The following is a 23,087-nucleotide window of genomic DNA, read 5'->3' on the forward strand; positions in this document are numbered from 1 at the left end:
TGCTATTCTGGGAGATGAACACAAACAGTCAAACACACATTACAGCACTCAGTGCAAAGGCCAGTGGAGATCGATATTGGCTAAGAGGTCAGATGGGATAATGTATTGATCCTGGCCATAAAATGTATTTTAATGCTGTCTCTGCCCATTTTAGAAAATTTACAGAGCCTTTGTTGGCAACAATGACAAAAATTGAGGAATGTTATAAAACAATCCTGCCTTCCATTTTTTTAGAGAGTACCTCATACAGCCTATTAAACAGCCTTTGAGAGCTGTAATTAAGTGCTTTGAAGCATGTTTGGGACAATTTTTTTTCAGGCTTTGCCTCCAACCTCTTTGGCTTGAAAATCGTGCTTGTTTCCAAGAAAGTGACTACTGCATGTCACTGAAATTAGAAATTGGCTGAGAAGGCTGCTTGACCCTGAAGCACCCTGGTAATGCTGGTGCTCCTGTGGGCCTGGAGGAAGGCATGGCTGCCTCTTGTAACCACTAATACAAAAGTCATTCCTTGTTTTTACTTTGGATCTACCTACAGTTATTTTATTCCTCATTTTGCAATTCCTTTACTTAATTTGTTGTGGAGTAAACAAAAATAGGTCACCTCAGGGAACCCAATGGTGTTCTTCCTTTCCAGTTGGTCAAGACTTGTCTGACGTCATAGAATCAGTCAGGATTGGAAGGGTCCACAAGGATCATCTTGTGGTCCCCCTGCCACGAGTAGGTACACCCTACCCTAGAGCAGGCTGCACACAGCCTCAGCCAGCCTGGCCTTAAACACCTCCAGGGATGGGGCCTCAACCACCTCCCTGGGCAACCCATTCCAGGCTCTCACCACTCTCATGCTGAAGAACTTCCTCCTCATGTCCAATCTGAATCTCTCCACCTCCAGCTTTGCTCCATTCTCTGTAGTCCTGTCACTACCTGATAGCCTTAAAAGTCCCTCCCCAGCCTTTTTGTAGGCCCCCTTCAGATACTGAAAGGCCACAATAAGGTCACCTCAGAGCCTCCTCTTCTCCAGACTGAGCAGCCCCAACTCTTTCAGTCTGTCCTCACAGCAGAGCTGCTCCAGCCCTCTGATCATCCTCGTGGCCTTTCTCTGAGCACGCTCCAAGCACATCCACATCCTTCTTGTAACAGAGGCTCCAGAACTGGACACAGTACTCCAGGTGGTGTCTCACCAGAGCAGAGGAGAGGAGGAGAATTACCTCCCTTGTCCTGCTGGCCACACTTCTCCTGATGCAGCCCAGGATCTGGTTGGCCCTCCTGGCTGCAAGTGCACACTGCTGGCTCACATTGAGCCTCTCGCCCACCAGCACCCTCAAGTCCCTTTCCTCAGGACTGCTCTCCAGCCAGTCGCCGCCCAGCCTGGATTTGTGCTTGCAATTGACTCAACCCAGATGCAGGACCTTGCACTTGGTCTTGTGGAACCTCATGAGGTTGGCTTGTGCCTACCTTTCCAGCCTGTCCCAGTCCCTCTGGATGGCATCCCTTTCCTCCAGCATGTCTGCTGCACCACACAGCTTGGTGTCCTCAGCAAACTTTCTGAAGGTGCACTCAATGCCTCTGTACATATCACCAACAAAGATATTGAACAAGACTGGTCCCAGTGTTGCATGATTTAAAATGATATTACTGCTGGACCTGAAGAATCAGAAAACTCCAGTTCAATAATCCTGAAATAGACATTTGGAGACTTAGCAAGAATCAACAGGGAAATGATTCTTCTTCACACCACTGGAAGTAAACGGCAAGTGCAGAGTGGCAGCTTCTGCTGCAATCCACCAGAACTGTCCCAGTGAGGGTCAGCCCCCATAGGGTCAGCAACCCCTCAGCTAGCCTGAGGCAGCATCAGCCTCTGCAGCTGTTTCCTACACACCAGGCCTGGGCCAGCCTCTTCTGTCTGAGCTAGGCCCTGTACTTAAGCCACTAAAAGCATTAAATAGTGCTAAATTTCACAGCATTTAAATTGTATCTCAATATAATAAAGAGGAAAAAAATTGAAGAATGGCTGAAGGGCTTGCTTCCCTTATCTTTTTCTTTATGGGGTTTTATCTTTCACTAGCTAAATTTTCAAGCTTTTTCTCAGTGTACATACCAGCTTGGTTTTTTAAAATGCTCAGGGCTCTAGGAGCTGGGGCCTTAATTAGAGTAAATACCATCAGCCTCACTGTAATAGTGTGCAGCTGGGAGGCACAGCTGACCCTGGAATCAGTGGCTGCATTTTGTCCTCACCCAGGCGCTTGCAAATGGCCCAGACACTACCCAGGGCAGGTGGCCCTGCTGACTAGGTGGGCAGCCCTGGGAACATTTTGCCAGAGGTGCTCTGTGTGTTGTGCCTCACTCATACCAATCCAGAGCTTCCTGGCTTGGCCAAAGCCTGTCTTCTTGTGGGATAGCCTAAGGCTGGCTGAGAATGTCTGTGGATGAAAAGATATCCATCTGCCAGACTTTGTGACTCTGGAAGGACTTTTGTCCATCTGAGGTAGCATTGAGCAAGGCTCAGCCTCCAGCCAGCACTGCTCTATGGCTCAGCAGTGGGGTCTTGCAGCCTGTAAAATCCTGCTTTTCTCCCCTGGGATGAAAAGAGTTTGTCTGATCTCAGCCCCTGTTTTAGCTGATTACATCCACAGCACAAAAATCAGCTGTGCAACATAGAGAAGATGTTCCTACAACTCTGGAACAGAGTGGGACAGCTGGTCCCATATGCCTAGGGCTGGGTAGTGTGGCAGTAACTGGAATGTTGCATATGTCCAGGAGGCACAGTCTGGATGCATTTCTAAGTAGCTCCAGAAGGTCTAGGCCTGGGATAAGCCCTCACTCAGGGACTACTGACCTTTTCAAGCCAAAGACACTCTCCCATGGACTTAATGGGCAATCTCCAGAGCACAAAATTAAGGGGGAATGGGAAGGGTAAGTCAGAGGCCCTTCTCTTGGGCTGAGAGTGGTACATTGCAGACAAGCGGCTGGAAGAAAGAGCAGGTCACCATGATGAAGGAGTGGGTGGAAGTAGGAACTGGTCCTAATTCCTCTTAAACTGTGGGGGAAGCTGAGGCATATGTTCACGTATCTGTTTTCTAGCTTTCTCCCTAAAGCAGACTGCATGGCCTCCAAGCAACAAGCACAAGCAGCCCAAACCCTCTGCCCCGAATCACTCAGTGCACCCCAGCCCCAGCAATGTCTCCAAGGCAAGAGGAGTTGAAGGCACATCAAAAGCAGCCCTTCCAGTTCCCTTCGCAGGAGATGGCAAGGCAGGGCAGTGCTGGTGGAGATTGAATCTAGTGATTACTTTAAGGGATTTGCTGTGTCTTTCTTTATCCCTCTCTTTTTATTTTCTTTTTTTTTTCCTTTCTCCTTTCCCTCCCTCTTATCCCTTTCGTGGTGCATTTGTCTTCAAGGAACCTGGGGTGTTCTTTTCATCAGTTCAATCTCTCTCTGGCACTTGAGTCCTGATTGGCTGAAGGACTTAGGGAAAAAAAAATCTTTCATTAAGTAGATAATCTCTTCTTAGGAAGTTCTGTGGCTCCATTTCACCAACCCCCTTTAGCTCTTACTTTAGAATTGGTTACCCTTTGCAGAAGTTGGGATTCAGGGGGCATGCACCTCTTCATCACACCAGGACCGCCGGGTGGAAAATAACTCCATTGCTTCCCTAATTTTGTTGTGTTTCTTTTACTGATTTTTTTTCTTTTTCCACCTTTTTTTTTTTTTCCTTTTTCTTTTTTGTGGTGGTACCCAAGTTTTTTTGTTGGTTTTTTTTTCTGTTTTCATTTTTTTATAGGATCTCCTTTTTCTCTCTTTATTTGGATTTTATGTTTCACATGGACCCTTATCTGGGCATCTTATTCCTCGCTCCCTTATTCCAATTCTGCTGTGCCTGGTGAGTATCAAGAGCTTCTCAGTCTGTGCCACAGGCAGGTGCTATTCCCAGACACCCTGAGGAAATTCTTCACTTTCCTAAATGTCCCCTCTTTCCCACTTTGCTCAGTTATGGTCTTTAATGGGATCAGACATCTAAGTAAGTCTGAACACAGTCATTGGCAGAAAGATTAGATCTAAGAAAGCTGTCTTCCCCCTGCACCTTCTAACAATAAGTAGCCAGCCAGCCAAATCTTCAGCTGGAGTTGAGTAGAATAGAGGACAGTGGATGCATTGGATCCAGCTCCTCACTTCTAACTGGGAAGATAATCCAACAGGAGAGTCAAGGATTTCTGTTTTTTCCAAAGGCTCACAATCAGCTTGTCTCCTGTCTTAATCAAATCAAGTCGGGCTTCTCCTGCACTCGCTGAAGAAGACAGTCCCTGATTAAGAGCTCAGAGACAGCAGGGGTGAGTTAGATTCACAGGAGCATCACTCTAGATGAGCTACCTGAGACTCAGGCTCCTTGACAGGCATGGAATGAGGATTACATCTCTGAAACTCATGTATGAAGATTTCCTGGGGAGAAGCTTTTGGTATGGAGAGCGTTATAGCTTGGTTCCCAACCATTTTGGTTTTGTCAGTCCTGTGGTCATCTCTTGTAGGCCTCCTGCTCTGTCTTAAGCCCAGCTTTACATTTGTTTCCAGAAATGTTTGATAAGGGTGAACAGAAGGAGAGTACACTTGCATCAAATCTCTTACCATTCCTTGTGGAGTGTGCCTATCTCATTCCCAATCTGGGATGAACTCAAATAACCTGGCTCTGTAGGTTTTTTTTTTTCTCTATGTGACTTTTACTGAGTACTCAAATATTAGTCTCCAGTTCTGTGATACCGTGAGGAATCTGGTCGGTGGGTTACAGACTTATCTCTAGCAGCAAGGAAAGACTTTTCCCATTCAATTACTAAAATCCCCTTCCTCCCCTATAGAAGATCCCTAGGGTTATTACCATAGAAAAATAAATCAAAATTACAGAAAGAAAAGCTCATTCCCATTAGGTTGGGAGGGAAATTTATGATGTTTCAGAGATTTTCCACTGCGTTAAAAGAATATGCAACAATTTGTGTATGTCTAAGTGTTACACAGTACCAAACGCAAGATAAATGTCCCTTCTGGAAGAAGAGCAATATCTGTTATGCAGAGAGGCCAGGCAAGAACTCATGCTGCTTTTAATTTTTTTTTTCTGCTCTACCTGTATACTTCCCCCAGTAAACTGAGGGAAGTATACAGGTAGAGCAGAAAAATAAATTAAACAGGTTTAGAATATATGAAAAGATAAAAAAAAAAAAAAAAACCAACAAAACAAAACCAACAGTTTACATAAACAGTTTAAAGGGGAGAAATTTCAGAGCACAAAGCAGAGTGAAATATAGAAATCCCAGGCATATTCAGTGGAAGCTGGCTGTCTAAATTCTCCCTCTGCCAGTCAGAAATTTTTATCTAAGAAAATTTTACAGCTCAAGATAGCCCTGAATGTCACTCATGGGTCATGATTTCCTGAGAGAAAGGAAAATTGTAAACTTAGGCACATTATTGTAGTGCAGACACTGTCCCTCAACTCTTGATGAGGGAAAAGGAAGATTTGTGAGAAGCACAAAACTGCCTGCAATTTTTGCCTGTCCTTTTTATCAGGTGCAATAGCTTAAAATGCAACAAGATGCTTTCTTTCCTGTGATTTGATCATAAGAGCTGGGAGGTAGGGGACAACATAATATAGATCAACAGTAATTATTTTTACATATATATGGTCACTTCCCTTCTCTGAGCATAGATTAGATTTTGCCATGTCAGCTGAGTTGAATGGTCAGTGAGTTTCTCGTTGAGCAAAATGTCAGGGCTGTATTTAGGAACTAAAAAACAAATAAATATAATAAAATAGAGACAAACGGGGGGGGGGGGGGGGGGGGGGGGGAGAAGCTCCCAAAGTCCGTGAGTTACTTCCCAGTTTCTAGTGAGAATAATGCCACAACCTCTAATGCAGCAGCTTGTTTCTAATTGTCACTTTATTTTACACTTTGGCCATGCAATGGCCCTTAGTTTCCAGCGTTTGGCTTTCTAATAATTTCAGAAAGGTTGTACCTGAGAACAAAATTCAGGTTAAAAGTGAAAGGTCTCCATTTTCTGTATTTAAAATAATGAAAGTAAAGACCTAAATACAGCTTTATCATTTTTTTAAGAGCTGAACTAACAGCACAGAAGTGTCAATGGGTGATAGGATATCAAACAAATAATTTAACAGCAAATTTGATAGGACATATTAAACTGAGGAGTAGGATGCTGTTATTGATTAAAGTTCTGACTGAGCAGAAATTATCAGAGGCTTATTAGTGTTTGATATGTGTAAAGTATAGTGAGGCATCTGTCTGGCAGGGTTATTTGCTTTGGGGTTCAATAAAACAATGACATAATTCCTGCTACAGGTATTTACTAGCTTTGAGACAATTTCCTAATATTGGATGCGATGAAAATCACTTGCCCTCGGTTTGCTTTTTACCTGGATGCATAGAGTCATGAATGAAGCCGCATGCCCTTCCAGCAGCCCTATGTGGGCTGGGGAGAGGGTGGAAGACCTCAGTGGGACATCTCTCTACCTGCTGAGGTCTCTCTGTGCTATGCTTCAGTCTGTGCAATGTCATTCTGCAGTTTGAAAGTGGAGGGGAAGCGGGTTAGAAAGCTTGAAGTCCTGTAAGCTTTCTCAGAGGAGAGAAATAATTTCCTTTCACGTGTGTGATTTCAAAAAGTTTTGAATCTGTGTGGTGACACTGAATTTGTCTGGTTTACACCCATTGTGGATGGAGCTAGCTAGTTAGTTTAGGACTACATTTTGCTTTCCTTTACAGTGATATGAAAAACCAGTGGAAATAAATCCATGAAAATCACACTATGGAGACAAATATGAAGATAGATTTGTTTTCATAGAAATTCCTATTTGCAGCACAGAGATGACTGTAGTGGCATTGTCAGTATTGCACTACATGTGTGAAACAAGTGTTGTACTTACTCTCTGCTGGAGACTATATTCCAAACAGAGATGCATTTTTCTTAGATAGCTCATATGAGTGAAGACGAAGCGCACAGATTTTGTCTCCATTATTATATTTCTTTCCCTCACAGTGTAAGTAAGAAAAAATTCAGCTAGCCTCCAGCCGCATGTCAGTCCTGCCTCCCCTTCTTCTGAACCTACTTGGAGCTGCAAGGGTTAAATGTGAGGGGTCAAGTGTACCAGTCTAAATGAATCCTTCACTTGTCTAAGTCACACAAACCTGCCCAGCAGTGTACCTGCCTGTTGATCAGAGAGCTCAGGGAAAATGCCTTCTGTCTCTCCAATTTAATAAAAATGTTTAGAGTTATTCTGCTGGGAAATTGCTTCTGTGCCCTTTGCTCATTCGCAGATGGTGAATTGGCATATCCTGAACATGACCTTTTTGTGAACCTCGAGGTTTATCCCAAGAGGAACTGATCCTCTGCTTCAAAGCACTTATGTCAGTTGACACCTACTAACAGGCTGGTTTGCCATAAATCCGGAACTTGTGGGTTACTGTCCTTCTCCTAAAGCCACCCTTGCAACTGCTCAGATATTCCTACCTCAACAAAAGGCTGGCAAAGGTGTGAAAAACATCGTTCTTGCATACTGTGAATTTGGCTTTTCCTATCCAGGTTGGAAGCAATAATGATAGGATGTATCTCTTGCTTTGGCCACAAAAGCAGTATGAGGGCTTGCAGTTCTCTAGATCTTGCTTACACCGGTGCATTTTACTCAAGTTTTCTCACAGCTGCTACTAGGGGCTCAGATTCACATCAACACTATCCTGAGTGTGGTCCCCACAGCAAAGCACTTAAGGTCAAGGCAAAGGACAGGAGGGAAACCAGATGGAAAAACAACTTGTTCATGCTGCTATCCAGTTGCATTAGGATGGGGACCCATGGAGCTTACACAGTCTGAATAGCCCCAGGTTCATGGCCCTGTGTGATTCAGGTCACCCCAATGCTCTAATCACTTGGCTACAGATGCCGTCTCTCCAAGTCCCAGGAAATATTTAATTAGCTGTACAATGCAGAAGCAGTTCCCAAAGGAAAATTCCTCTGCAGAACAGCCATCAACTTCATGCTAAAGTACTCATGGGAGCTGGAGCACAGTCGGCTATGAATCCCAGGCCTAGAACAAAGGGAAAAGATCTCCTGCTCTCATAATGCCCTGACAGAGCCCTCCCTCTCCTATTTTGACCCAGAGGAATCTTTCCCAAAGCAAGCTTCATCAATATGGGCACATTCCCACAAACAAAAGAAATCAAAACAAAACTGCCAATATTAGACCTGCCAGAGTGAAACTCAGCAAACTTATTCTCTCAACTCCTTCCGAACTGTGAATCACAGTGAAGATCAAATTTCTTGTGATTTCGACCAAGGTAACATAACAAGACTTCCTTCTTGTGGGGTATCTCAAAGATCGCTGTGAGGGCAGTTCTAGCAGAGGTGAAACAAGAGACCACAGAGCAGTTTTCTAGGGCAGGGAAATTTCCTCTCTAAATCTCTTAATGTGTCTGATGTCTGAGCACCAGTCCTGCCACCCTGTCTGCCCTCATGTTCATGGCAGGGCTGCTGCATGGCTATACTTTGTCCCTCATCTTCAGACAGCAGTGCCTGTTTCTGCCTATACTTGAGCCCACCCTGGGATAGCCTCATACCCTCTGTGCTGGATTTGTAGCACAACAGGACAGTGCCTTTCTCTCCCATACAAGAGGTACCTGTGGCTCCAGATAGCATTGCCTGAAAATAGGAAGCAAAAACTATACCCTAACCTGTGGCTTTCTCCCCTGCATCCAGCCAGTCTGCCCAGATACTGGTATTTCAGGGAATGGAGAGGAGCTAGAAAAGCAGCAAGCATCAGTGCACACCAGGAAGCCCATTTGCAGAGTAGACCATCCTGCTCCGCTAAAAGGGCAAAGTGTGGGTTAAGACTCTGACAGGGATATTTGGAAAGGAGAGGCATCCTCCACTGGGAGACATCCAGTATTTGAAGTAGAACATCATCTTGAGAAGAAGCTGAAGCACACAATTTCCCTGGATACATGCTGTAGCATTTTTCTGATCATTTGCTACAAGGTCTCAGCCTCCTCCTTGCACCTCTGTGGCCTAAGTGTCCTTCCCTGGGCGTAACGCCACTCGCTCACCTCTCTGAAGTGGTGGGTGTTGGCAGAGTAGATGTTCAGGAGACTCACCAGAAGAAGTGATGGGAACTATTTTGCAAACCTTGAGATACTGGAATGAGGAGCTTGCAGGAGAAACCTCCCTTTTCTTGCTTCATTCCTGGCTAGGAGTGTTTAGGGTTGGTTCTTGAGCCTTTTTAAAGCCTCAGTCCTTTCTGCTCTAACACAGCTAAACTAGGCTCACCCAGCCATCCTCCACATTCCTAATGGCAATCACTGCACCACACAGAGTCCTAAGACTGACCATTTGCACTGAAACAGTCTTTCTTGATGGAGAAGGGGAACTTGGACTAGCCAGCATCAACTCTGCTCTGCAAACACCTGCCTGGGGAGAGCAATGGGCACTGGCTATGCTGCCTTTTGGCTCTTAGAGATGATCATTATACATCTTCAGTGGCAGCACTAAAATGTTTAACTCTGGCTCAGAACACCTTCATGCTCTCACACCCACCCTGTGCAGCGCCCAGCAGGATGGGGAGGACAAGTGTTTTTGCATTCATCACCATAATGTGACCAAGAAGAGAGGGTGGGTGACCAGAGCTGACACTGCAGGAAAACAAGGGACCAAAATCTGGGGAGATGCTGCTGTGATACACACTGTGAAGAAGCAGTGGTGTGACCTCCTACTTCTCTTGGCGTGGTCCCACAGGGAGAGTAACACTGGCACATGGTCGTGCTTGTGGGGCTAGGGACAACACTACTTTGACTTAAGCCAAGCAGCAGTTTTGGTAAGGTAAAAAGCAAGACTGGGGGAACACGAAAGTACTTTAAAAACTATGAGGATTGGTATGAAGGGAAGCTGTGTAGAGGAAAGGAAAATGAGGAAGCAGTGAGGAGGTTGCATCTCAGTACAGCCTGGGTGAGGGAGCAGGATGGCGGGAGGGAGAAGGCACCATCCTGACTCACAGGGAACAACAAGGGGAGACAGGGGAAGAGACCAAAAGTGGCTGCAGCCAAGAGACAGCAGGCTGCAGGGGGTGAGAAGAGAGCCCTGGGATGCCAGGCATTCCCCAGGCTACTCTGCCATCAACCCCTCCCCACTGACACTGTCTCTGTCTTCCAGGTCAGTGAATAATTTCCTGATGACGGGCCCCAAGGTAAGAGAAATCCTTTTGATCTCTGTCCCTGATTCCACTAAACTCGGGGAGGGAGGGGCTCCTTCCCACTGCTCTCTGTCCAGCCTTGGCCAGAGGCTCCCTTGCCTCCAGGTTTCCAGCAACAAGGCAGAGGAGGACCAGGAATGACCAGCTATGAGCTGCAATGCCTTGGGCCGTGTCAGCCCTGAGCAAAGCTGGCCTAGGGTTCTTTAAAACTGTTTGGGGCCAGATTTTGGCACCAGCTGAAGCTCTCACCTGTCAACTCTCATCTCCTCATGGTCAGGTTAGCATCAAGATCTGCATTCATCTATCTGGAAAGGTACTTTCTTTAGGCGCTGAAAATCATACTTCCTTGAGGAGCACAGGTCCTGGAATTGCCAGGACCTGGTTCAGTACCTTTGACCCCTTGCCTCTTTTCACCTCTTTCAGAGGCTTTTTTTCCTAGCCAGGATCATCTATTTTTGTTCTGGCTATTCCCCAGGAACACCTCCAAGCCCATCTAGCTCTTTCTACATCTCTCAGTGCTACGGTGAAGCAACCTTACCTCAAAGAACTGAGTGTCCCCCTGGTGAAGGAGGAGGCACCTGCTGCCCTGAGCAACCTGGTCTCTGAGGAGAAATCTCTGCCTCCTCTCACACTGGAGACATAAGGGGTTCTCCACTGCAGGAACTGGCTTGCACATCTCCTAAAGTGGCTGACAGCAGCTCAGCCTTCTCACTGTGGGAGGCTCAGACTGACCCAGCACAGCAGAAAATGTGTTTGCTGCTGCTGGTGGTGAGCTCCACTCTCCAGGGGAGCTGGGCCTGAAAGGCCTCCTCAGTTGTGCACCTCTTGTCTCTGTGAGATGACATGAAAGTTATTTTAAGTTGAACACCAGCCACCTGGGGACCCTGGAGCCATCTTCTTCCTGCTGTTTGCACTGTGTTTCTCCAACCTTCTAGACCCCAAAGCAGCAGGACACATGATACACAGCACAGGGTGGGAAATCTACACCTGCATCAGCCCCACCACTGCACGGGAAGCAGCTGGGGCTGCAGCACATTTGTGCTGCCTGCAACGGATATCAGAGCTGCTGAATGTCTCTTGTGGTCCCTGGAAGTAGCCTGGGGACATTCCCCGTGTCACCCACAGCGCTGTCCCTGCATGCTACCCAGTATGTCCTGACCCACTTGGGAGTTAATGCTGAGGAGGGCTGAAGCAGGGCACACACTATCCCCTCTCCTGACCCACTGCTCTGCTCCTAGGCTTATCTCATCTACTCCAGCAGCGTAGCAGCCGGGGCACAGAGTGGCATCGAGGAGTGCAAGTTCCAGTTTGCCTGGGACCGCTGGAACTGCCCTGAGAGAGCACTGCAGCTCTCCAGTCATGGCGGGCTGCGCAGTGGTAAGGAAAGCACTGGATATCACTATTGGGACCCCCTTGCCACAGGTTAGAGCCCAGAGGTTCCTCCTCTCTTCCTGAGTGCCTTCTTTTCTTCCTGATCCACATCTGAGGTGTGCCTCTCCCAGGAATGTCTCAGAGGTCTCTTTCCAGGAAGCTCCCTCACTCACATGCTGGGATCTAGCTTCAAGACAAGGCAGCTTCACAATGCCAGCAATCATCTCTGGACTCACCAACCCCCAGATTGTGCAGGACAGAAGTGTCCCACCAACCCTAATGCAACTGGCTCCCCAGCTGTGGCCTGGGCTACACATCATGCCTAGGTGGAGTCTTTCATCAGGGCATCCCAAGGAGGCTGAGAACCAACATGGGGTGGTGGGGTGGCAAGCAGAAGCATATGACTAAATGGAGCAGAAAAGAGTTCATCAGTGATTGTGCTTTAACTGAGAGGCAGGAGAAAAGTCTTCCTCCAGCTTCCAGATGCCAGAATTACCTTGGTCAGAAATCCAGCATCCATGACATGTGCCACTGCAGGGCATTATGCTGTGGTCATTGTCATTGTTTCCCATTCCTTCCCTGTTTGCAGGAATTAGGAAACATTTCAGTTCATACCTGTTCCCCTAGACACAGAACTGCTCTGTCAGTAGAGCAGCAGGGTATGGAGAAGAGTCTCAGACTTCTGGTGGGGACTGGCAGATGAGGGACCAGAATCTCAGACAGAGGTGGACAGAGATTTCAAAGTGGGGCCTTGAGGAAGCAATTACAGAACAAAGCTCAGGGAAGACAGATGGTGATCACCACACTGATGCTAGTGGGTAGATATGGTCACTGCTCCGAGACCTGGACAGTATCCAGCAGAAGGTAAGGTTGAAGGTAGCTGCAGAAAATAACCTATTTGATCCTCAGAGAGGGCCCCTTCTCCTCTGGGGTGTGATGTTGAGACACAGGGGACATCCAGCTGTCTATGCTGTATCCCCACAACTGAGCTCCCACAAGGACAGCCAAGTGCTAAACTCATCCATATTTCTGGAAACAGCATAAGTCAGTTTGAGATGACTTGAGATTGTTCAATCTCCATGTAGTTCAAGCCAAAACTAAGCTAACCTGGCACGTAGAGCCTCCTCTCCACCCCACAAAGCACTGCCCATTGCAGATCTCTTCCTACAGTCTCCTGCATGGTATGAGTAATTTCTAACACTGGCCTTGCTATGAATGCTTCCTCACATCTGCTTTCCTTGTATTCCCACTTGACAGCAAACAGAGAAACCGCTTTTGTCCATGCCATCAGCTCTGCAGGTGTCATGTACACGCTGACCCGGAACTGCAGCCTGGGGGATTTTGACAACTGTGGCTGTGACGACTCCCGCAACGGACAGCTGGGTAAAGAGAGACCAGCTGCCATCCTTCTCTCACTTCCCAGGCAGCAGGAGACAGCTCTTCTCGCCTCTCCTGAGGCCTGCAGAAACAACTCCTTCTCCCAGTTCCTGCACCTGGAAATAGTGCAAAGAGCAGAGCTGTGCCTGGCTAAAATCAAAGTAGCTCCAGTGAAAGCTAATGGGTCCACCTCCAATTTACACCAGCTGAGGCCAAGCTATTGAGGTTTTCCATTACTTTCTAAGTGAGCAGAAAAGTAGAAGGTTGCAGTTTCCCTGGTTTAAATCAAGAAAACTCTCTTTAAGATGCTGGAGAGACTAGCTATGTCATACAGGCAGAGGAGAGGATCTGATGCCATGCACCCAATAGGCAGGTCTGGTTAAAGCAGTGCTGACCAGGGACCTTGAGGCACCCAGGGTCTATGGGATCAGAATGGCCACAGAGCAGAATTATCAGAAGGGGAAGGAGGGTGGCATTCATAGACCCTTTCAGTGTTTGTCAAATTGACAGGCACATGAGACCACAACCAAGAGAACTGCTATGACAGTTGCTGAAGTGGTACCCAGGCCTGCAGCTGCTACGTACCCCCAGGTGGGGAACCCCTGACTGTACTGCTCTCCACTCAGCTTCCATAGAAAACATTGAAATGTCAGTCTTCTGTTTTGAATGGAAAGAGATCGAATTTCAAATTACCAAAGTCTTTTAACAGCCATTCCCCAGCCAGACACTCAGGGCAGTTGGTAGTTCTGACAGACTGCTCTGCAGTATCCAATATTTAATAATTTGCTGTATTGGCTAATAGCTTTTAAAAGACCTGCTGCTTCTTATGTGTCTGAGGCACGGGGTAGCCCACTTTTTAGCACAGCAAGGCTTCTGGGCAATGACACACCAAATTTTATCTCCTCTGAAAAACTAAGTTAGGCATGCTCCACTTTCTTCTCTCAAAACATATCTGTTTTCCACAAAAATTTTCCACTGTGAATTTAAAACCTTGGAAGGCAAAGGAAAGTTTTGGGCTTGTCCTAGAATGTGTGATCCAATTATAGAAGCTGTTGTGCTGAATCCAATTAGGTAAAAGGTTTCCATTCTCCCTTTGGCCCCATTTCTTGATTTGGACTTCATCATCAATTGCTTACCTCCCATGAGACACTCCTGCCTTTCCCTGAGAGAGGGCACATTTTGTTCTTGGGGCTAGGCCTTTCAAGAGAAGCATAAGGCTATTAAACAACTACCAAGAGGTATTGCGCAGGCATTTGAGGGTCAGAAAGTTCCAGATTCATAAAGAACATGGTATTTTTTGCTAGGAATTAAAAAAAAGCAGATTGCATGATATGTTTCCAGTCAACTGAGTGAAGTTACTGGGCTCCCATGCAGTTAAGAAAAGTACCCCCCACATCTTTCTGTGCAGTTTCCCAGTTCTGCGCTGACTCCTTTGTTTCTTTATGATAATTGGAAAACCAGAACATTCCAAGACGCCAAACATCCTCTCAGGATTATGAGTGTACCAAAAAGAGGGCCTCCTCAATACATGCATGCCAGGCTTGGGCTGTTGCCTGGAAGAGGGGAGTATGTTCCTTCTGAACAAGATGTCTGCACCAGTTTGCTGATCCACGTTAGCAAGATGCCATCCTTGTGAATCAGACTGAATTGAGCTGACTCAGGGTTTGAGAGAAGGTGATTACAGACCCAAAGGCTTATATGTATATGTCTGTTAATACATGAGAATTAACAGCTTTTAAATCTTGTCTCATAGAAAGCCTGGAAATTCCTGGAATTGCCACACAAGATAAACCCATCTGCTGCCTAGCATGAGCCCATGGGGAGGGAACTGTAGGGCATCAGGAGGCAAAAAGCTGGATTTGCCCCACAGCCTCTGCTCATTTCCATGACTTCTGAGACCCTTTCTTGGCCCCAGAGACACAAGACAGGCAGGGGAGGGGCTAGTTCCCTGACAGCACATATCTCATCTCCTTTCCTAGGGGGACAAGGCTGGCTGTGGGGTGGCTGCAGCGACAATGTGGGCTTTGGGGAAGCCATTTCCAAACAGTTTGTGGATGCCCTGGAGACTGGACAGGATGCCAGAGCTGCTATGAACCTGCATAACAACGAGGCAGGTAGAAAGGTAAGCCACTCTCTGCCTCAAGACCTGACAGCGCATACCAGATTGGCTCCGGCCATTCACCATGGAGAGTCACAACTTGCTGTGGCTGAGAGCACATGTCCAGAAGGAACAACTACCTTGCTGAGGAGAAGGGTATGGAAGCAGTATAGATATGATGAGTGGTGTTTGTTCTAAGGTAGAAAACGTTCTGTGATTATGCTGTTAATGGCTTTCTGCTGTCCTCTTTCTCCCAGTTCAAGTAATGGAGCTTCACAGAGAAGCAAAACTGCAAGCTTTAAGCCAACAACCCCTGAGCAGGACCACTGTGCAGAGAGCATTGTTGGAAAACCCCTCCACAGGCCTGGAGCCCTGTTTCTCCCTGCACCGTAGCACAGAAATGATGCCCCTAGGCTCTTTTCTGAATCCCCTCTCTCTCCTCACCCTGTAGGCTGTGAAAGGGACCATGAAGCGGACCTGCAAATGCCATGGCGTGTCGGGGAGCTGCACAACGCAGACCTGCTGGCTACAGCTGCCCGAGTTTCGTGAGGTGGGCACTTACCTGAAGGAGAGATACCACAAAGCCCTGAAGGTGGACTTGCTGCAGGGAGCAGGGAACAGTGCTGCCAGCCGGGGTGCCATTGCTGAGACCTTCAGCTCCATCTCCAAGAAGGAGCTGGTTCATTTAGAAGACTCTCCTGACTACTGCCTAGAGAACAAGACACTGGGGCTGCTAGGCACAGAGGGCAGAGAGTGCCTGAAGAGGGGCAAAGCACTCAGCAAGTGGGAGAAGCGGAGCTGTCGGCGGTTGTGTGGGGACTGTGGGCTGGCGGTGGAGGAGAGGCGAGCTGAGATGGTGTCCAGCTGCAACTGCAAGTTCCACTGGTGCTGCGCCGTGCGCTGTGAGCAGTGCCGCAAAAGGGTCACCAAGTACTTCTGCATCCGCAAGGAGAAGCGGGAGCGGAGCGGGGGCGGTGGGGCCAGCCGCAAGCTCAAGAGAAAGCTCTGACTTTCCTCTGTTTCTCCATAGTCCTATCTGCCCCTCTCCTCTCCTGCCCTCCCCATCAGCCCCTGGTACCATTGCCCTTTGGCTTAGTTTGATCTCATTCCCAATGCTGTTCACTGGGTCTCGGGCAAGGCAAAAGAGCTTACATGAGCCCTTAAGCCTCAGCCATGTAAGGCATTTCCAATTACTACAGTGGGAGATGGCTTCTGGTGTTGACAAAACAAGATGAGATTTGGTCCTTTCAGCTCAGACACTTTATCCGCTGATGATAGTTTATCACTGAAAATGCAGGTAGTTCTGATGGCTCCTGGTCTTTCAAGTTAGTCTGTTCCCCAAACAAGCATCTGCTCTAGGCTTTTGAGTAAGTGAGATCAACACTTAAGAAAATACAGTGGTAATCCCTGAAACAGAAGAAGCTTCTAGTACCTTAAAAAATATAAGAGCACTAAAATAAAGTTGTTATTGCCTTTTATTAAGTCCTACACTCTGAGCAAATAGAAAAGGTGTGTGACTTTTTCCTGCAGTAAGCCTCCAGGAGGTACACACAGCATCACTTCCCAATCCTTTGACAGCTTTGCTAAGCTCTCTAGTGCTTTACTTTGCATTGGAGATGGCAGCAGCAAAGCTGAAGCTGCTGCCTGACTTACCCATCAAACAGCTGTTCAAAACAGTAGTCCCATCACTCGATTTTTACATTCTCTGTATTTTGTAATCCTCCAGGTCTTGGTTTCCTTTTCACTCCAGCATCCCTACCAAAGCCCTTGATTGATGCCATAAAGATGCCCTCACACTTCCTAGGACCCTCATTCCTCCCATATCTCTCCCAGAGTGGAGCTGCCAGCCAAGCCCATTCCCTACCTCCTGGTGTACTTGCCAAGCATTCTTAACCTGTCAGCTAACTAATTACATACTTCCTCCTAGTCTGAGAAAATAATGTCAGTTACTATTTAATGGTGTTGTAAATAGGAAAGTGAAGCACTTTGAAGTTTAATTTATTGCACAGTTACTGTGATGTATACATAAGATTTTCCTCTACTGCTTATTGTATATATTCTATAGGCTAAGCAAGCAGCAGGAAGATTCAGTTGATGCATCTGTTCCCTTACTGCAGTTGGGGTAGGGAGGGAGAAGTCATCAGCTGCAGGACCTGGGGGGAGCTCACTTCACCATCACAGTGATCTCCCCCAATCTGTGAGGTTATTAACTACTTTGCTGTTTGAAGTGTCCTTCAATCAGATGAGAAGCCAGCAGAGCTAAGCTACTGGCCATTAGACTTGTCTTGTAGCAAATATTTGTAAACCAATAGCCAATGCAATAAATCAATAGCCAAGTGCTTGCAAAATGCTGTTGCGTTGGGTGGGTTTTTTTCATCCAATTGCATGTGCGGGTGCACGTAATTAGAGTTCTGGAGACTAAAACTCAGATGCTTACCCATCTCTTAAGCATAAGGGCTGACCAGTCACCTCTTTGCAACACAACCTTGGGCCCTACCAAAAGGTGAAAGGCCTTGCTCACAGCTTGAGTTTTCCTGAGGTTGCATCCAACTGCAATGCAGCTGCCAGGAGAAACAAAGATGGGAGGGGAGCTAACAGAGACTCAGTTGCCCACTTTGGGGGTGATACATTGAAGATTCCAACCCTGACACCTGTGTGATACTCCACAGTCTGTACGTGTTCCTTAGTAACCAAATACACCCGCCTCGGTCCTGGGACTGCTTTGTTGGGGTTGGAAATTTGGCCCTAGAGGAAGCGCAGCTCTCACCAGAGTAAGAGCACTCAGAGTCAAACACTAATCTGTCTCTTCAAAGAGTGCAAAAACCCTCAGGTTGGCCCCTTTTCAGGGAAACCCGAAGCACTTCCACTTCACACACCAACCACCAGCTGTTTGTGCAAAAATAGTTACTAACAGTGATCCTGTCCTTGGTCTCACTTGCATCTCTGTCAGCAATCCCTCAGTGTCCCTGGGATGGGAATGCATCCTTGGGCAAAGAGGTGGCAGAGGCCTCTCACCCAGCAGGGAAGGCTTCTGCACAGACTGGCTTGAGAACCGCTGCAAATGCAGAGAACAGCATCTAGTCTCTAGTCTCCCTGTGCCCCTCGTTCGACAGCCAGCTGGAGACACAAGAAGAGATGACGTGGAAGCTGTTCCCCATTTCCTCCCTCTCCTCAGCGCACTGCAGCCTGTGCTACTCCACCTTTCTCCTACTGCCCCACACAGTTGCCCTGTGAAGGCCGTGGCACAGCCCAGGAAGCGCCCACTGGGCACAACGCCGCCTGTTGAAGGGGACAAGCAGAGAGTATTACAAACGTGAGCCACCCCCCACACCCCCCCCCCATGCTCCTTTCACAGGGAGAAAATGGCGACACCACAGCTGCAAAATGTGCTGACCTCAGCAGCAGGTCGGGGTGGAGGGGTCCCCCTCCCCGGCGCAAGGAGCCCTCGGCGGTAAAGGCGCTGCTGCCATTGTGCGGCAGGATTGGATGCTTCCATGTATTCATTTCGGCTTAATGAAGGCGCATTCCTCAGAGGAGAAATATTTACATTCAGCTTCCCAGGTGGTCACCTTCGCCCAGATGACACACAAACAGGCAGCCCCCCGCTCCCTTTTCCAATCCAAATCTCTTTAGAGGGCTCAGGGAGGAGGGGAGCCCGGGGAGGGGGCTGCAGAGGGAGCAGAATAGAGAAGGGAACAAAATGTTAATAAACCAGCCAGCCAGCCCTTTTCCCCTCCCCTCTGTGGAGTCAATGGAAAGTGTCATTTCACATGCTAATCCCCCTCCGCTCTCTTCACAACACCTTTTCCGAAAAGTGTTTGGGAAAAGTCCTTGTGGCCCGTTTACAGCTCCCTGCCGCTTCGGATTCCTTCTTGTCTAAGGCCACGGCCCCCGTGTGGGTCTCTCCCTCCAGCAGGGCTCCTTACAAAAAAAATCTCAACAAAGACTTTGGAGTTCATCAGCCTCCCACTGAAATTCACAGCTGCTGAACAAACTAATCCCCTCTCTTGGCCTTTCTTCCTTTCAATGGGTTCTTGGCTTCAAAGACACTTTGGGAAAGGACTTTGTGGGGACTCACACTGCTCCCTCAATAGAAGTTAGTGCAAGCATTATCTTCAGAGCAAGTGGCTTTACAAACAAATACTGCCTAACAATCTCTGCCCCTCCAGCTCCCCCAAACACACACAAACCTAGCCTGCAGACATGATGTTATCTGCAACAGGATTAAAGTTCTATTCCCCGTGCCCAGGGATCCTTTCCTACAGCTCCCCCAAATTCTTTGTCAACCCGGAGACCTTTTCACCTAACAGAAAATGTTTTCTCTGTCGAGTGGTGCAGGGATGCTGTGGTGGCATGTGCTCACATGGGAGGAGGCAACACTGAGGAGCCACTGTCCATAGACCTGAAGCTGTTACCAGCCAGCAGAGATAGCACTACAAACGGAGAAACACTTTATAGTGGGGCTTGCACAGATATATATATATATACACATACACATGCACACATCACAGCCGGGCCCCAGAGACTGGCCTTCCACCACAAGCCTCTCAAAAACCATCAAGTGGGTCACCTCACTTCCCCCTGCCTGGTTTCCCTATCAAGAGTTTTAGGGATGGTGCTCACTGTGGTAAATTTGAAGCAAAACTGAGCAACAGTAGGACAATGAGACAACAGAACAAGCAGGAAGAACTCATAGCAAAGGCAGGATAAACAGTCAGTCCATGGGTAGTAGGAGCTGCGTGTGCTGGAGGGAACTAAGGTCAAAAAACATCGGAGAAATACATGGAAAATCCATGCTTATCTCTCAGTGGTACAAGCAGGCCAAGTTAAAGAAAGAGGCTGGACTGCACAAGGTACTGTAACTGGATCTGGAAAGGCAGAATCTAAAAAATACCAGATTTATTAAATTATCTCTGCAAATTAGGACTTCCCTTATATACTCATTGAGCAAATATATGCCTTTGGGGCTTACCTCCTCACTTGTGTTATGACCCTTTCTGAGGCCTTTGAAAATGAGTTTGCATTTCTCCATGATGATGGACAGCTGGAAGGCCAGGCCGGTTGCTAACTGCTCCCAGACGGGGCTGCTAAAGCTCTGCAAGACCATCTTGCACTTGGTGTTTGCCTCTGCCAGCATCAGAACTGACAAAGGCTGGTTTGCCATCAGTGTGTATGCTGTGTCTGTAACACCCCAAATCTGAACTCTCCCAAATCCTGGCCCCTTCCCAGCAACAGTCCTTCTAATCTTCCCTATCCAAACAATCTTTCACAACATTTACTTCCTCCCAAGTCCCCCAGCCAGGTGGCAGGTAATACAGTCACAGTATCACAGTATCATCAGGGTTGGAAGAGACCTCACAGATCATCAAGTCCAACCCTTTACCACAGAGCTCAAGGCTAGACCATGGCACCAAGTGCCACGTCCAATCTTGCCTTGAACAGCTCCAGGGACGGCGACTCCACCACCTCCCTGGGCAGCCCATTCCAGTGTCCAATGACTCTCTCAGTGAAGAACTTTCTCCTCACCTCAAGCCTAAATCTCCCCTGGCGCAGCCTGAGGCTGTGTCCTCTCGTTCTGGTGCTGGCCACCTGAGAGAAGAGAGCAACCTCCTCCTGGCCACAACCACCCCTCAGGTAGTTGTAGAGAGCAATAAGGTCACCCCTGAGCCTCCTCTTCTCCAGGCTAACCAATCCCAGCTCCCTCAGCCTCTCCTCGTAGGGCTTGTGCTCGAGGTCTCTCACCAGCCTCGTTGCCCTTCTCTGGACACGCTCAAGCATCTCGATGTCCCTCCTAAACTGGGGGGCCCAGAACTGAACACAGTCCTGTATATGTTAAGAGTTTTGTGTGTGCTCACTGGCTGGCCTGTACATATACATACTAGCTAGCCAGCTGACAGCAAAAGTAAACCAAACATTTTTTGGTATTACACTGGGCTTTCTGCAGAAGCTGTCTTGCTTCCTCCCTAGCTTTATCTCAATACTCACATTTCACTTCAGCCTTCTTACCTTCTTAAAAGCTCAAATAAAATCAGCTAATATGTTCAAAAGTTATTAACGAATGGCAAGAACTGACAATTCAAGATATGAATCTGATTTCCACACAGGTCAGATCCTCGTCCTAAGTGGCAGAGTTTCAGGGGTATAAAATTCATTTCCAACAGGAGAAGATTTCATCAAGGGCTTGCTGACACACTGTCAGCTTCTGATAAAAAGTGTAAAATTACCAACACTGCTGTGATTCCCCATGAGAACCTCAGCCATCCTAGGGACCTTCTTGCATTTGATGCAGATGAACAGTCACAACTGAGGCAAGTGATCCGGAGATCAGTTCTTTGACCCTGCAGTCTTATAGAGTGGGTAAAGCCTGAGGTTTTACCACACCATTACAGTTGCTGCCCATACCAGCAGAATTTGGAATCAGGTTTGTCCTACCCTGTTCTCAACTGCCCCCCTCACCAAAGCTGACAACTCAGTTCTCAGTGGGAGGCCCTGCGGACAGAGGGAAGTGCCCTGTAACCAAGGGTGAGAAGCCAACAGAAAAAACCTAGCAGCATCACAAAACACAGCTTTTATTTCACTGTTCTGTAATCTCAGTGCATCAAACCGCAGCAATAGAAACATCACGGCAGCAACAAGGAGGCACTCTGACCTGGAAAGGAGAGAATGAGACATGTCCTCTCCCTCCCGCCTCTGATTCTCCTCCCTCCTAAGTCTCACGGCAGAGTAGTCTGATCCATGTAAGTCACCGAACCAGAGGCTCATGATAGCACTATCACTCAAGCAGCAAGCATCAGAAGCAGGGCCTGCCTGCAACCAAAGGTCTTGCTCCCAGATAGTGCCTGAGGTTCATGCCCCTAGGCTGTTTGAATGGCTCAGTGTGGAAAGCCTTTAGATGATACTAGTGGGCAAAAGGTCAAAAGTGCTAACATAAAAGCGAAAAAGGCCAGAGGAGGTGGCTTTTAGCCCAAAACCATAATGCAATCAGTTGTGGGGAGCAGTACACAGAGCAGTCCAAACTGCTAGTGCTCCTGAATGGGAAAGCCTTAGGAGTTGGAAAGGGTATCAGCTCTGATCCTGATACATAAAGAGGCTCAAGCCCACAGCTTACTGGAGAAAAGATATAGAAAAGGGTGGGATATAGGATAACCAGGGCAATTGACTGTGAAACTAGAAGGCTGGGTGATGAAGAGTAAGAGAACCAAAGCTAGCTTGGGATAGTTATCCCTAGTTGCAGCAGGATGTGTGTGCAGAGGGGTGGGAAGTTGAATTGAGGATGAGAACAAAGAGAAAGGAGGAATCAGAGGACAGATCCTCAACTGCATCCCAACAGAGCAGGGATACCCAAGCTACCAAGGAAGCCCAGTCATCATTCTGGCAGTTTACATTGTTGTAGGGAATAAAGCCTGAATCTCTTCTGTCTGGTGGCACTGCAGGTGCCAGCCCTGTTTGTCCCCTAAAAAAGAAAAGAACATCAGCCTGGGAGGGAAGAAGTTTCCCCTTTGTGCTGGGGTTTCAGGGAAGAGAAACCTGGACAGCCTGAAATTGAGATTTCTGGGCTGGGAAGCAGCCTCAGGCTAGTAAGAAACAAGAGAGAAAGAAATCTCCAGGAGTTCCAGGCCCCAGTGGGCTGTCTGGAGAGTGGAAGGGGCCAGGTGTGCTGGCCCAGCACAGCTCAAGACACTGCTGCAGACATTTCTCCAGAGTCAGAAGAGTCTGCAACTTGCCACATATCCCTGGTGAGGCAGTCCATCATGTGCACTGTTACAGCTGCTCCACACTTTACACATTCAGTTTGCCAGCAATAGTCATGAGGACTTTCAGGATGGGCATGAAACCAGACACCTCACTGAAACTGCTGCTGCTGACCACTTGGGTGTGAACCAGGAGACCCTGTTGGTAGTTCCTAGCCTCAACGCAGCGGGCAATTTCATGAAGACCCACGAGGATGTTTGGAGAGAGCTGTGGGGAGGGAGCAGAAATGAGTCAACATGCTCAGCACTGCAACACAGATGCCCC

At 47.7% G+C, this 23,087-nt stretch overlaps 2 protein-coding genes across 2 annotated transcripts in view; one reads left to right on the plus strand and one right to left on the minus strand.

Moving 5' to 3' along the window:
* Nucleotides 1-3,325: 3,325 nt before the first annotated feature.
* WNT8B (Wnt family member 8B) lies at nucleotides 3,326-16,080 on the plus strand. The gene is made up of 6 exons (XM_064144831.1): nucleotides 3,326-3,877; nucleotides 10,186-10,219; nucleotides 11,464-11,602; nucleotides 12,854-12,979; nucleotides 14,953-15,095; nucleotides 15,523-16,080. The coding sequence occupies exons 1-6, from the start codon at nucleotides 3,810-3,812 to the stop codon at nucleotides 16,078-16,080; spliced, it is 1,068 nt and encodes a 355-aa protein (XP_064000901.1). The 5' UTR covers nucleotides 3,326-3,809.
* Nucleotides 16,081-21,624: 5,544 nt separating this feature from the next.
* Nucleotides 21,625-23,087, minus strand: part of SEC31B (SEC31 homolog B, COPII coat complex component) — a 40,107-nt gene continuing 38,644 nt past the window's right edge. The window contains exon 27 of the mRNA XM_064144812.1: nucleotides 21,625-23,030. Coding sequence (XP_064000882.1) covers nucleotides 22,851-23,030 — 180 coding nt within the window. The 3' untranslated portion in view covers nucleotides 21,625-22,850. The remainder of the gene's footprint in view (nucleotides 23,031-23,087) is intronic.

This window comes from Pogoniulus pusillus, chromosome 6 (genome assembly GCF_015220805.1).
Source record: "Pogoniulus pusillus isolate bPogPus1 chromosome 6, bPogPus1.pri, whole genome shotgun sequence".
In the NCBI taxonomy this organism is placed as follows: Eukaryota; Metazoa; Chordata; class Aves; order Piciformes; family Lybiidae; genus Pogoniulus; species Pogoniulus pusillus.

Excerpts from the sequence above, each read along its gene's own strand:
- WNT8B (XM_064144831.1), top strand. The coding sequence starts at position 3,810 with ATGTTTCACATGGACCCTTATCTGGGCATCTTATTCCTCGCTCCCTTA. Across the intron at positions 3,878-10,185 it reads TTCCAATTCTGCTGTGCCTG|GTCAGTGAATAATTTCCTGA; the intron begins GTGAGTATCAAG and ends TCTGTCTTCCAG. Across the intron at positions 10,220-11,463 it reads TCCTGATGACGGGCCCCAAG|GCTTATCTCATCTACTCCAG; the intron begins GTAAGAGAAATC and ends CTCTGCTCCTAG.